This window comes from Ursus americanus, chromosome 24 (genome assembly GCF_024610735.1).
Source record: "Ursus americanus isolate L20-20 chromosome 24, mUrsAme1.1.p, whole genome shotgun sequence".
Classification (NCBI taxonomy): domain Eukaryota; kingdom Metazoa; phylum Chordata; class Mammalia; order Carnivora; family Ursidae; genus Ursus; species Ursus americanus.
The window spans coordinates 21,807,866-21,823,204 of NC_142150.1; the positions used below are offsets into that span (position 1 = coordinate 21,807,866).

The 15,339-nt window shown below is 47.6% G+C and overlaps 1 protein-coding gene across 3 annotated transcripts in view; it reads right to left on the minus strand.

Annotated features, from left to right (window-relative positions):
- The window catches only part of PAMR1 (peptidase domain containing associated with muscle regeneration 1), a 152,400-nt gene that overhangs the window by 25,396 nt on the left and 111,665 nt on the right, over positions 1 to 15,339 (minus strand). For all 3 annotated transcript variants that reach the window (XM_087854752.1, XM_087854753.1, XM_045808502.2), the window contains 3 exons: positions 9,826 to 9,940; positions 4,944 to 5,161; positions 2,446 to 2,553 (listed from right to left, as the gene is read on the minus strand). In XM_087854752.1, coding sequence (XP_087710878.1) covers positions 2,446 to 2,553; positions 4,944 to 5,161; positions 9,826 to 9,940 — 441 coding nt within the window. The remainder of the gene's footprint in view (positions 1 to 2,445; positions 2,554 to 4,943; positions 5,162 to 9,825; positions 9,941 to 15,339) is intronic.

Below are 15,339 nucleotides of genomic sequence, written 5' to 3' on the forward strand. Positions count from 1 at the left end.
GGGCAGACCATTAAAGCAGCATCTATGAAGTAGTTTCCCCTCATCAGATCTGGTACTACTTAAATAAAAGATGGAATTCTCATTCATATTTGATTTGCTGCTTTTAACGTGATTTTGGAAAACAAATGCCTAGTTCAATTTGGGCATTTCAAAGTTTAGAGACTCCCAGAGTACCTGAGTTTCTTGTTCATTTTGAAGCAATTTCCTCCAGGGATATTTTTCCAGTTCAGGGGTATACTCGTGAGGAAATCAATGAAGTAAATCTTTTTTCTTCCCCCTGTTTGTTTTTCTAGCTAATAGGGTACTCTAGAAAACCACTAAGGTTTGTTCAGAAATTACAAGGTAAACTGCCACAGCCAATTTTTGTGATGCTTCCCTCATTGAGTTAGTTGGAACTCCTGCTGAATTTTCTAGAAGGAAAAACAAATCTAAATCTTATAAAAAATAATAAAACATTTGGTCCCCCACGTGAATGCCAGTGAATGATGTATCAGGTATCTATCACCAGCACCTTCACCCAGTCATGACTACAAGATACGATGGGAATTTAGGTTTTTGAATGACATTTCAAAGAGACATTTCTAAAGAGAATTCTCTTGTTCGTCTAGGCTGGTGTTCTGAGACCAGAAGTGATCTGAGACAGTTTGTCACTCAAGTTATGAATCAGTTCATAACGACATATTTTACCTTCTTTTTCATTCTATGTGTTTGTTTTGCTTTGCTTTGTTTTCTGGATAGAATGACAATGCTGAAAAGACAATGCTTGGCTTATAAGCAACTCATTAATATTTTAGTCACAACTTTTGGTCAATTTCTCTCCCTCCCCCCATCCCCACCCCTGCTCCGATTTGACCCAGCTTCATAAACCACTTTGGCTTATTTGGTGATATTTCACTTCTCTCCAATTTCACCTTCTTTTTCAAAGTTCTAGGTATTATGCAATCGGTTAGCTCATCAAGATATTAAGCCCCCCCCTTTATGTTTTTCCCTCTGAATTTAAAGGGTAAAGCTCAGGATTTGCCATGGGCAAGATTCCAGGTTCACTCTATGCACACATTTTTAAAACAAAGAGAAAGCAGCATTTCTCTTCTCTGCCTTGCACACAACACAGCAGGTTCAAACGAGGCAGGAACCATGAAGCAGAACATCTTTTTCTAAGCAGCCGGCATAACCACACTCAGGTCAGCCTCGCCACGGCAAAGCAAGGGATGCTTTTGGCAGAATGCCGTGACACACTCAAGGACACGCTGTTGACCCCATGGCTTCTGTCTGCCTTGTTTACAAGGAAAACTCATGAAATTGATTGACAAATGGACAAACTTTATAGAATGCTATCAGACCAGGGTCCCTTACAGGATGACCCCAGAGTACATGTGTTACAAGTGGTTGTAGCGGACGCTGCTCAGATGCCTTTCCACCGCTTCTGTGGGCACCTTGCCTTCCCCATCCCCCAGTCTCCATTGTTTTGCTTCCAGTGGCCTGCACCTGAGATCTCTTTGACCATTCAAGGGCTACTGGAACATGCATAGAAAGTCAGGCATGTTCTCCTACTTGCCCAGGGAAGCCCTTGGCCAATAGCTGGTGGTAGGGGGTGCTATGAAAGCCCACCCCCCTTGCTATAAAGCCACGATCCACTTGGAGATGTAATTTACGTGCCAGATTCCACTGAAGCTGGATTTTGCCTGAAATCACACCTTTGCTTGGCTTCCCTCCCTTCCCAGCCCAGCTTCCCCACTCCCTTGCCTGCCTCTCTGGGACCATGTCCTAATACATCACCTGCACCCACACTCGCCACTCAGGGTCTGCTGCAGAGAAACCCCACCTAGGCTCTTATCGGTCCTCCTTTGCCTTTTCCCCCAAATTTAGAATCTTTGCATTCTTCCACACATCTCATTCCGTGCTGATAGTTGCAGTTCATGACACCTGTTTTTGGTCTCAAACTTCTGTTAGGACACATGTCACACACAGGCTTGTTTGCCAGAGACCCCTGAGAAATGACTTCTGCTCCCGGTGTTGAGTTCCTCTATGCCAGTGGCTCCAGACCATGCAAACGTCCTGGAGTCTATGGATGCTACCCTGGGGCAGACCCCAATTTCAGATCTTACCAGACAGAGAGTTCACACTGAGAGCCACAGGAGACTCTATGATGGTGGCTTTCTACTGTTGGCCCTTCTTCCATGTTTTTGAGCTCTGAATATTATTTGAGGCCACCAAAGGCATATCTTTTTGAGGGGTATATGCAGCAGGTGAGGTCTGGAAATGTCAACGGGAAGACCTGGGTGGTTCCAGATATCCTGAGTCAGAGGCTGCCCCGCCCCGAGAACCACTCGATGGGATTGTCCACATTACGTGCCACCCTAGACAGACCATCCTATACACCAAGAAACAACAAACTACACGCCAGCCCCACGGACGCCCTAGCTCCCGCTCCAGAGGCATACTCACGATTTTCACAGCGCTGCCCCGTGTAGCCTGCCAGGCAGGCACATTTGTAAGATCCGGTTTTGTCAAGGAGGCAAGTGCCATCATGGAAACAGGGCGAAGAGGAACATGCTATAAGAGAAAAGGCAATTTCCCTCAGTGTCACTGCGCGGTGAGTCAATTTCTTCAAGCCTGGGGCCTTGACCAGACCCTTGCTTGCCTACTCAAGTCTTCTTCTTACAATACTTTCACTTCTTTTTTTGGATTCCTGCTACCATTGTTTGAGAATGCCTAAAACAGGTACGTATCTGATGTTACTTGATATTTTCGAAGGCCCCAGAAGTATGCTCCTATGGTCTGAGAAGCCTAAAGCCAACAAAAATAAGTACACCATGTCATTAGAACAGAAGCAAGCCTTTACCCCTCCCATAGGGACTCCACGGGAAGGAGGCAGCCTCCGGGAGCTTTCGATCATCTTTTTTCAAGAAAGCATCCTGGGTACAGAGGGAAAGGAACTGGAAGATCTTCATGACACCGCCGAAAATGAACTTGAGCATTTCCTAACATGCTTTCTGTAAACATGAGTCCCTCAAGATGCTGATGCGTTCAAATAAGAAAGCGTTGTGGGCTCAAATATGGTGGGGAAGCGCTGCTGGTAGTAAATGATAACTAACCAGATTTCTTTACTGTAGGACTTCTCAGAACATTCCACACTCTAATGCGCACTGCACATTTCTCAGAATGCACACAATGTCTGGCCTTCCCAAGCTCATCTGACCTCAGGACCTGTGTCTTTACAGAAGACTCTTTTTCTACAGAGAACACTTTGGGAAACAGTGGTCTGCGAGCTAACCACTAGCCCCACATTCATTTAACATGATGTGGAAAGATACCACCGGGCCCAGGTCCACAAGCCCGTCCTGAGTGTTCGCCCCATGAGACGCACTGGAGTCGGACATTATGCTTACCAAATCAGAGCTTTCTGGCAAAAAATACACGATGACTATCGCCCGAAGCATACTAGATTTAGTGTCAGGAAAGAGGAGAAAGTGTTCTAAGATGCTCTGACTGAGCCAAAGTCACAACCCATTGGAACAAGAGAAAAGGTCTAGCAGAGGAAGACAAATGGGATACAAACCCTGAGGGCTAGGATTGGCTGCGCAGGTGTGCAGGAGGTGACCTTAGCCTGAGGGAGAAAACTGAGTACAAGCACACAAACAGGGTGTCTGAGGAACCAGAAGTGCTACTGTCTACTTGACAACACAGACCAGCGTTTCCCGAAGTTCTCCAGTGGGGGTTGAGGAGCCCGCTTCCGAGGAGGAAGAGACCCCCCTGCCCCTCCTCTCAGTCCCAGGGTCACGGGCTGGCGAGCCACTGCTGCTTCTCCCGGGCTTCCCTGACAGCCAGCCCTGCTGACTGCCATGAAGACGCCCACACACCTGTCTCAAGTGTGACCCGACCAGTCTTGGCTGGCCCTATATGACCAAGGGCAAGGATCAGCCACAGACTGACCACAGCACAACAACACAGCCTCCAGGAGCCCCACAGCGGACATCCTTGGAAGGCAGTAGGCGAACAGTCCAAGGGAAGGGCAGGGGGGTGGGGGCGTCTGCCAGTCTTGCCGGAAGGACAAGGCTGCCGAAGGATGACCCCCCCCCCCCCCGCCACCAGTGCCTTTCCTGAGGCTTTTGTATCATACCTTCCATAGGAAGCCATAGCGATCAAAATGCCACTACAATGCCTAATTGGGTATTTAAAAAAAAAACTTCGAGCCTGAGCTTGGTTTGGAAAGCTGGATGCAGTCCAGTCTCAGAACAACAAGCACTGAGGGTCCGTCCCTAGCATTGCACGTTTTGCTCATTATGATCCAATCCTACTTCCTGATATGAACAGGGCAGGAGTTCAATTTAGGCTTAGAGTCACTCACAAAGTAAGTGGCATTTCCCACTGAGTGAAACACTTTTAATGTCTATTTTGCAGATGACAGAGGGAGACCCAGGGCGCACCTGTGGTTGGGCAGCTACTGAATATGTCCTTTGTACCAGACACTGTGCTAAGCTCTTCATCTGTTTCGTCTCCCAGAACCTTCTTAATGGAACAGGATCTATGCTTTCTTCCTTATTCACTGATTAGGAAACTAAGGCCCAGAGAAGTAGAAGAATTTACCCCAGTCACACGGCTTCATCTGCCAGAGCTCCGAAGCTAATGCTGTTAACCATGAGAGACCCCCCCCACCCAGGGTGAGCCCTACAGCCAACTGCTTTGTGACCTGGACAAACCACCCAGCCTCCCTCTGCTCCAGCATCTGTACAAGGACATCAGCAATAACCACCTAAGCTTCTGGTGAACAGTTCTGAACACCTTGCCATCTCTTTCTTCCTGCTCAGTGTGTAGGTTGCTTCCAAGAACCCAGCACTGTGGGTTTGAATCAGGCTGAGCAGGAAGAAGGAGAGGAGCACAGCAAGGAGAGTTCTGTCTGGAGCACAGCCATAAAGTGCTCCTTCTGTCTCCATGGTCTTTACCTGTGATCTCCTCAAAGATGGCATGGAAGCCATCGAAGTTCTTGGAGCCATCGGAATGGAAGAGGATGTGGAGTGAAGAGCCCGTGCTCCGGATGGGAGCTGGCCGCTCATTGCCGCAGAAGCGCCTGATGATTTGGCTGTTGATGCTGTCCCCGTCGCGGACCTCCACGTAGTCGTACTGGCACATGTAGTCGAATTCCAGGCTCAACATGACGAACCTGTGGGTAGAGAGGGGGCGGCAGGAAACAGGTGGGCCCTGGACCCTCCTGTGATCCCTGAGCAAGTTCAAGGCCAGATGATGAACAGGTCTCGGAAGAGCAGTGCCACTGGCCTGATAGAAAAAGGGTCCTGGACAGTGTGAGGTCAGATGAATTTCTTTTAGCATAGGGGCATGTATGTGTGTGCTGGATGCATGTGTGCATACGTGCCCAGGCAGAGAGAGGCCCTATTCCATCCAGATCATCTCTGCACATGCTGGCCTCTCTTCCAGGGGCACTTTCCTCCCAGGCTGCATGGCTGGTTCCTTCCTATCCTCAGGCCTCACGTGAAATGTTCTCTCCTCAAACAGGTTTCCTTTACAACTCTTTCTAAAAGCGATCCCCTCTTCTCTTCATAATGGGTATATAAATTTTAATTTCTCTTCTTTAGCGTCTTGATTTTTTGAGTGTGTGTGTGTGTGTGTGCAGGAACATGCGTACATGCCTATTTTCTCCACTAAGCTGTAAATTTCTTGAGTGTAGGAGAGAACAGCTGTCTTCTTCCAGCATTGTTTGCAGAGTGCCTAACACGGTGCCTGGGATACAGAGATGCCAAGCAAATATTGGTGAACAGATGGCTGAATGGATATGATAGTATAACTTTACGATTGGAGGATGGAAAAAGAACACATTATCTTGCAAAATCAATAAAAGAACAAAATCTCTGTAGATTCCTCTGTTTGATGGGAGGATGAGAAGGCAATGATCTTCTGGGTAGCCATAATTCTTAGCCCAAAGAGTAGAAAAGGTAGCATTATATCAGAATTTCAGAACTGGGGGAGATCTGATAAATCTGTGATTGCCTAAAAGGGTTTTGGGTTTGGAAATACTTGACTGCATCAGATCCAAAAAGCAGAAGATGACCCCAAGCTTCCAATTCCAAGAGACAGGATAGGAGGCATCCCCAAAGAGAGGAAAAGCTACTTTTCAGATAATTTCCAAAGGGAATGCCTGGGTATCAAGGTCACAGAATGTACATCTGTATCTTCTCCCTCAAGTTTTGGAGAAAAAGTAAGAATAGACAGAAGAGCTCACAACTGCCACCTGAAATGCTGGGACGAGGGCCTATTTCTACCACTTTCGGTAAAAAGTTCAAGTGCCAGAGAACACAGGACCACAGTGACAATCAATATATTTTGAATACACTTAAAGGTCTTCCTAAAAAGCCACCTTATAACTAGTATTTATTTTACAAATTTTTTATCATAAAACCTTTTGTAAGGGAGTATAAGGCCCGTTAGTCATGCTCTGTGAAACGTGGTCTAACATCTAAGGACCTGACTTCTCATCCAGATGCCACTGCTAGCTCACTGGGGGCCTTGACGGATCTGTTCTTTCTCTGGACTTTAGTATCTCTGTCTGAAAAGCGAAGGAGCAGGGACAAGGCCACTACCCAACAGAGATCACAGCTTTCTTCTGAAACCAAAATATGAGATACTGCAAGCTGTATTTCTATTTGTACTTTCATTGGTTCATGTACTTAACAGCTCTGTGTATCTGTGGCAGGCGCTGTTCTAGGTGCTGAAAGCACAGTGGTGACCCAACTAGATCCATCCAATTAGTGCCAGCCCTAACAGAGAGAGCAGTTCTGATCTGGGGGACAAACAGTAAGTAAGGAAACAAGAAAACAAGGTAATTTCATAGAGTATTAAGTCCTGTGAAGAAAATAAGCCAGATAAGAGCATTAAAAAGTGACTGGGGAGGGTAAGCTTTTTATACCATGTGGTCAAGGAAGACCTCTCTGTGAACTTGATATCTGGGCAGATGTTTACATGATAAAATAGAGCCAGCCATGTGAAGGTCATGGGGAAGAGAGGTCCAGGCAGGGGACTCTGTAAGAGCAAAGACCCTGTGGCAATAATGAGTTTGGCATAGTTGAGGACCTGAAAGAAGGTCAGGGATGCTGGAAGGTGGAGCGTAAAGGGGAGAGTGGTATGAACTGAGGTCAGCAAGGAAAGCAGGAGTCAGATCCTGCATGGTAAGGAGTCTAGATTTTATTCCAAGGAATGAGGAATTTAGGCTTAGAGTCACTCACAAAGTAAGTGGCATTTCCCACTGAGTGAAACACTTTTAATGTCTATTTTGCAGGTTTCAACAACAGAATAATGATTGGATTTAGGATTTTAAAGGATCACTCTTGTCACGGAGGAGAGAAGACAGAAGAGTTGGCAAGAGTGGAAACAGGGGAGGCAGTTAGGAGGCCATGAGAGAGTCAAAGTGAGAGATGATGGTGATAAAAGGAGAATAATGGCATCAGAGTCAGAAGTGATGGACTTGAGATTATTTTACAGATAAGAAGATAGATTTTGTGGTGTCCTGGCTGTGGTGCTAGAAAGCAGGGTGGGGGGGGGGGGGGTACACCAGGGATGACAACTCAGTTTTTGTTCTGAACATTATACATGTGCATTAGTGTTTCTATTATTATTATTATTATTATCATCATCATCATCACTGGCCAGTAGGTCCAGGTTTGACTGGAGGAAAAGAAATCTATATATTTCCAATCTTTCCTAGGGGCCTCTCCTAGGCATGAGATGTGCTTGTCCAATCCCTCCACCATTTTGGATTTTTGTTTTGGGAGAGATTTCCTTTGCATCCTGGATCTTGAAGAATAAGGAGACCACTGGCCTGGTCCCTGAGGGGCTGATATAATATGAGGCATTTGGGGCGCCTGGGTGGCGCAGTCGTGAAGCGTCTGCCTTCGGCTCAGGGCATGATCCCAGCATTCTGGGATCGAGCCCCACATCAGGCTCCTCCATTGGAGCCTGCTTCTTCCTCTCCCACTCCCCCTGCTTGTGTTCCCTCTCTCGCTGGCTGTCTCTGTCAAATAAATAAATAAAATCTTTAAAAATAAAAAATAATAATAATAATAATATGAGGCATTTAACACCTGCCCTTGTCATCCCTGGCAGACCCGACCTGAAGTCCCTTAAGCAGAACAGTGTGGCCCCTCAGGTGTTCCTTATGCTAACCTTCCTCTAGAAAAGTCCAATTAATGAGCCTCACTCCCAACCCCAGATCCTCAAGGAATGGGGATACCAGCCACTGAGGGTCAGCTTTGGTGAAGAGAATTGAGAATTGATCCTGTTTTACTGGATCTTTCCAAGGCAGAGGGCCTTATGTTGCCCCGCCTGGAGGAGAGAGAGCCATCTGAGGATCCAGGTGGAATGTGGAAACCTCCATTGATCCATCCAGAAAATACTTATTGAAAACCTACGCCCTTGAATATTCGAGATTTCCATCACTGCCAACCTCCTTACTGGGTAGAAAGGAAAGAACTAAGTGGACAATGTCCCTAAAAATCCCAGAGGTGAGTGGGCCACTCCGCTTCCCTAGAGAGGAAAAGGAGAGGTATTTGCCAGGAGAGAGGAGATATACTGGAGGCAGGGAGAAGTTCTTTCAACATTCGTTCATGCAACAAGTATCTCTCAAGCTCCTGTGGTGTGTACCGCACCGTCAGACATCTCAGCACGTTGACATTTCGGTTGTTCTGGGCACTAGGATGCAGCAGTGAACAGTTCTCACAGAACAGGACTCTCTGGTGTTGTTTATCTAGAGTTACAATAAAACTGGGCCTGTACTTTTTGCACCATAGCATAAATTAAATATTTATGAGGACCCCAAAGCTCCATAAGAAGAAATGGCTTATCCTCCACACCAGGGAGAAAATGGGTTTGTTTGTTATGGGGTGGTAGTTGTTTTCTGAGAACATCAGTGAAAGGAGCTGATGAACAGAAACCCCAATCTGGAGTACAAATTCCTTGAAGATTAGATCTGTGCCTTTTATCTCTTCCCTTTCCTCCTGCAGAATCCAGTCCAGTACTGGGTGAATAGGAAGAATTGGTAAAGATTAGTATTTTGCTTTGTTGTCATTATCCTTGGGTCAAAATTACCTAAACACACCCCCCTCCACCATTCTAGGGCAGTGAATGACAAACATGTAATTGGCTCTAGTTTTGACCAGGCCTATCCCATGGAATCGCCAAGAGGGGAAAGGGAAGGGAAGGGAAGGGAAGGGAAGGGAAGGGAAGGGAAGGGAAGGGAAGGGAAGGGAAGGGAAGGGAAGGGAAGGGAAGGGAAGGGTAGGGAAGGGAAGGGAAGGGAAGGGAAGGGAGGGGAGGGGAGGGGAGGGGAGGGGAGGGGAGGGGAGGGGAGGGGAGGGGAGGGGAAGGGAAGGGAAGGGAAGGGAAGGAGGAAGGAAGGAAGGAAGGAAGGAAGGAAGGAAGGAAGGAAGAGAAAAAAAAAGAAGAAAGGCTCCAGTGTACATTTCCTGCATTTTTTTAAAAGATATATCCATTTATTTGAGAGAGAGAGAGAGCACGCACGTGCGAGTGCGTGAGCACAAGCAGGGGAGGGGCACAGAGAGAAATTCAAGCAGACTCTCTGCACTGAGTGAGCAGGGAGCTCAACGTGGGGCTCCATCTCACAACCCTGAGATCAGACCTGAGGCGAAACCAAGAGTCAGACACTTTAACCAATGGTGCCACCCAGGCGTCCCGTACTTCCTGCTTTTAAGAATAAAGTGCTCATGGTTAGCCTGTGGTCATTAGGATCCAGGGCCCTCAGTCCTCTTACTGTGTTTCCTGATAACCCCAAACTCCCTAATTCTGACTCCAGCCCCTTACCTTAGCTGGATGATGAACCCAGGTTTGGCATGAATGGTCCATTCGCAGTGAGAATTTAGGGGGTAGCTCTCCAACAAAATCTGACCCTTTGAGGCTCGCAGAACCTGGCCACATCCTGGGAAGAGAAGATTGGGACATGGAAATTGGAGTCAACAGGAAAGAGATGGTAGAAGGTCTCAGAGAGCCTTTGAGCTCACCCCATACCCCTGAGAACAGAGTGGAGAAGGAAATTACTTTCTCAAGCACCTGGCAATGTGTTAGGCAATTTGCATAGGTTAATTCACTTAATCCACCCAACAGCTTGAAAAGGGAAGTAATATCATTCCAGTTTTCCAGCTGGGAAAATGTATAATAAGAGAGTTAAAGAAACAGCTTGTCTAGCACTGAGTGTCAACAGAGCAGAGATTCAAACCTGTGTCTGCATGTAAAGTCCAAGCCACTGTAGCGTCCTGCCCCTCCAAGATGGCCATACGCCAACCTGCTGACTCCACCCTAAAGGCTTTGAAAGTAGATACTGTGGTCTTTGTCTGAAGCTTCAAACTGCATAAGACCCTTGGTCTGTGTCCCCTAAACATCCTCTACCCCACAAATGACCCCAAAGCAGCTCTTTCCTGACCCCTTTCCATCCAGTTAGAAAATGTATGTGTCAATTTGTTCTATACGTAATTGTGTAATAAATGTGTCCGTAACGCATGACACCAGAAGGGGGATGTGATCTCCAACCATTTGGACTGGATTACTGGTTTCCTGGATTTTTTTTTTTCTTCTAGCTCCTTACCCTTTTTTCCAAACAAATCCTTTTGAAAGCCACTAATTAAAAAAACACGCATCCAAGAAGTTCTCCTTTTTGAGGTACCGGGGTCCAAAGCCCTCTACCCTCACTATCCCCTTAGTTCCCCCAAGTTACCGCCAAAGAATCCTCAAGAAAACTACTGGACTGAGTCATCACTAACTTACAGCATATTTCTTAGTGCTAAGATAAGCGCAGGTGTCTAAGAGGCACCCTAGTTTTACAAAAGGGTTTGGAGGACACGTCTTGAATTGGTTTTATAGAAAAAAACTTATCTGGGTCATATAAATAAAGGATATCTCCTACCAGCACGGTCAAACTATAATCCAGGGGCTGAACGTGGCTCATTGCCTGGTTCTGTACATGAAGTTTTATTGCAGCAGAGCCACGCCCATTTTTAATGCCTTGTCCGTGGTTGCTCGCCAGTTATCGTGGCAGAGTTGAACGGTTCTGACCCATGAAAATATTTACTATCTGCTCCTTCACAGAAAAAGTTTACCTAACCCTGCCCTGTACAGAAATCCAGTCTGACCTCATGAGGTTTAGATATGCAGTTACAACCAATAACCCCCCAAAAGTCTAAATCCTCCACGTTTAAAAGAAAAATACTAATATCCGTGGCTACTGCTTCATAGCAGGATGATGGTGGTGATCTTTCTACGATGTTAGGAAAAGAGCGCAAACTCTGCTTTTGACAAGCTGTGAGGTCTGAGGCTTGTTACTTTTGTGGAAACCACTGCTGGGTGGGCTGCCCAAGTCCTGTCTTCATTCGGATTTTTACTGCTGCCGTCCTGGTCCGCCAATGGGAAGCACCATCCACCACTTGCCACTGGGGTTGTCGTCTTGCCTGGCCTCTGCCATCTTTCTCTGTCATCCATTTCCCCCGTATTTGATTCTCCACACAGCAGCCAAAGCCACCTCTTAAATAAATCAATCAGATCACATTAGTCTCTTGATTCAACCCTGCAAAGGCTTCCCGCTATGCAAACACCTTTCTGTGACATTCATGGCCCTGCCTCATTGAGGGCACAGACCCAACCTCTGCCCAGTCTCCACTCCCACTCATCTCCCTCCTCACACGGCCCCAGCCACACCAGTCTTCTTTCTGTTCCCACCTCTGGGCCGTGCCCTTGCTGTTCCCTTACCCTGGAAGGTTTCTCTTCTTCCACATCTCCTTTCTTTGGGAATTAAGTTCGACTGCCCCTTCTTCAAAGAGGCCTCCCTTGGCCACCCAGCTACAGGGGACCTTCACGTCTCTATAGTGACTGTCCTTACTCTATTTTTCTTTCCTCCATAACACATACCACTAATTGAAATTGTCTAGCTTATTTGCGTGCTCTCTTTAGAGGAGCTGGGACCTTTTCTAGCTTGTACACCTAGAATGGAACCTGGCACATAGTAGGTGCTCCAGAAATAGCTACTGAATGAGTGAACGACGAAATCATCACAGGCCAGGCACTGGCTCAAAGATTTACAAACCTCCTCTCATTGAATGCTCACGAGAAACCTAGGAGAACAACGTTCATCTCCCCGTTTCGCAGAGATGGGACACTAAGGATGTAGGAAGTTAGTGACTTCCTCGAGGCCAGACGGCCGGGAGGTCCAAAGACTGTAAGTGACTGTTTTAACTGTAAAGCACCGGTTAAGAATGGAGACTTCAGAGCCCCGCTGCCCTTGGTTTGAGACACAGCTTCATCTGCACCAGCTGTGCGGCTTTGGGCAAGCTACTTCCTCTCTAGGAACAGCAGGAAACCTGAGTCAAATGGAATAAAGCGGACACCTACTTCCTATATTTCGTGAGGCTTGAATCAGATTACGGGTGGAAAGTCCTTAGCAGAGACATCAGTAAATGTTCACCCTTGCTCGCTGGTGACAGAGCAGGGATTTGAACTTGGATCTGTCTAGTACCAATGCTGGGTCTTGGCTGGTACGTTCAACCGTCTTGGGGGCTTCCTGACCCAGCCCTGTCCTGTACCATTTTAAGCAGCAGGATTCTTGCACTCCACCGGAAAGATACATGGAATCCCTCCCCCCTACCCCCCTCCTGGTCCCATTTTCTGAAGCGCACGTTCCTTCTTCCCGCACACCTCACACACCATCGCCCCCATCCGCCCATCTGCTGGCTACGGAAGTGATCTTTGGGTGTGAGAGACAAAAAAAGAAATCTTCCTGCACAGCCTCCACCCTTGGGGAACTGGCAGCTTCCCAGCCTGCAAGGTGTTAAATCCCAGCTCCCACTGCAAACCTCCGGCAGGGACGCCGAGTTAGAACCAGCCGCAAATGCTGCCAGTCCGTTTCCCTGCAAATGGAAACTGGTCTCCGACAGCAGGGAAACTGGACCTCTCCTCGTGTCCAGGGGTGGGGGTGGGGGTACTGGTGCCCATCCCTGTCAGGTGTCCTTGGCAGAGCCATTCAAGCTTTAGCCAGACCCAGGATCTCATGTGGCCTCTGGAGCGGTTAGGGGCACCATTCCCATCCAGGTGCTGGCCCCTGGCCATGTGAGATGCTAGACCACTTGTTCCTGCAGGCCCAGAGCTGTCCTCCAGAAGTAGCCAGGATTCCAAAGCACGTGCCACAGCTCAGTTCTTCACGATGTTCTCCTTCTCATTCCAGGGGGGTGGGAGCAATTGGCCCCAAGATGGTGGACAAGTTCCAACTAACCACACACAAAGAGGCCACTTCTCAAAAATGTGCTTGGGGGAAGGGTGTCTAGGCACCGGGAAGAGGAGGAAGGAGCCCTACTCCCTTCCCGCATCAAGGGGCTCCTTCAGCTCCCTTTCCACTCTTGCCTCTTCTCGGCAAGATGCATCTCTGGATGCAGGGCAGACTAAGTGCACCTCTCTGTCTAGGGCAGAACAGTGAACACAGCCGAGTGTCCCCGCCAAGGAAGTACTGGTGGCCAACCAAGCAGGTGGTCCTGAGTCTGAAAGACCGGAGCAGGCAACGCGCCCAGAAACGTGCTCAGATTCCCTGACAGTGTCTTGCAGCGGGGGAAGTGGGGCGCCTGTGTATGTGTGTAGGGGGGGTTGCCAGTGAAGCCAGACTCTCCCCTGGGTGTTCAAATCCTGGACTCATCTCCAACCCCACCACCCCCTGACCCTGCTCTGTTGCTACAAGCCAACATAGGAAAGACAGCTAGACAGACCCTGCTTCTGCAGAGCCGAAGGGAAATCTCTATTAATTTCTAAACTGGCAAAAGAGCTGGAAGGTTCCCAACAAAAATGAACACCCTAGCATTCAGACAAAAGTCTCGCTATCTCCAGCATGGGGGGTGGGGAGGGAGGAGCAAGAGACAGACACAACACACTTTGGAGCCCTGGTTGGGGTTTTGTTTTGTTTTGTTAATCTTTCCTCTTGGGGTGGTGGGGGGAGGACTAAAGAAAGCAAGCATTCAGACACAGAGAGACATTTGGATTTCCTTTCCTCCTTCAGAGATGACTTGGAGGCAGGACTCCCGATGATTAAGGGGCAGCTTGTGAAGCCAGGCTGGGTCCTCACAGTCGCTCAGCCTTTTCCTGAGCTGTGTGATCTCAGACAAGCTCTTCAGATTCTCTAGACCCAGCCTTCCTCATTGGAAAGGAGAATAATACTAGTACTTTCCACCACGTTGGTGTTTTCTTATTTGTTGTAAGGAGTAAATGAGATAGATATTTATGTAAAGCAATTAGCACAGTACCGGATACATAAAACGCTCAATAAATGGCAACTAATGAGGTCACTTCTCTTGAGTCTTGTCTGGATCTGAGACACTATGTTGGCACAAGACTCACGGGGGACATCCCAGGTTCTGACCCACTGCTCCAGGGCTCCTGGGAGCCTCCCTACAGCACTGGCTACATCCCTAAACCCATCAGACGCAGGAGCCCGCACACGGATGGCAGAACAAAGGCCTGGATGAGGACACGGGGATGACCCACGACCCAGGCTGGGAGCTGGAAGGGACCTCACACCGTCCACATGACTTGGTTCATCCTACCATGACTTGCCAAGCCCCCAGACAGGGACTCAGAGTGAGGACCTCAAACGCCTCTCACATGGAGCAATGATTTAGGACAGGGGATGAGAGATGGGGTTCTGGGGCCTGGCTTCTGAAGGGGCATCTTCTCTCTGCTACTTACAAGCTGCATGACAGCAGGGAAGTTACTGAACTCTTCTGTGCCAAATCGTCCTCACCTATAAAATGGGTCTGATGAGGATCGATGACTTTGTACGTGAAGACACTTAGAACAATGCCCAGTTCACAACAAGTGCTAAGGGATAGCTTTTATCGGGGGCGCAGGTCTTAACCCGGAACAGTCAGATGTCCAGGAATAACTCCATGGCTCACCCTGTGATATGGCCTATAATCCCAATTAATTGGATACTTTACAATGATGGTTTATGTAATTGTTTGCCTCCCCCATGACGTGAGAGCAGAGACCTTATCTAAACTGAATTTTCTTTGGTTTATCAAGTGATTTCTTGCTGTTTGAGCAGCAAGGAAGGTCTTTTTCATGTTCTCCTACACCTTAGCCAGAAATTGAGCAAGGATTGGTGAGTTCTTTGACAGCATAAAATCTTCTGCAAAGGTTCAGACATGAATTCCCCGCAGAGCTTCAGCTATATAAAGTATTTTATACATATATAATATATATATAGTATGCATATATAGTGTGTGTATAATTCTCATATAATTTTATATGAAACGTAAAATTTTATTGACCATACAATCTTGTACTGGGAAG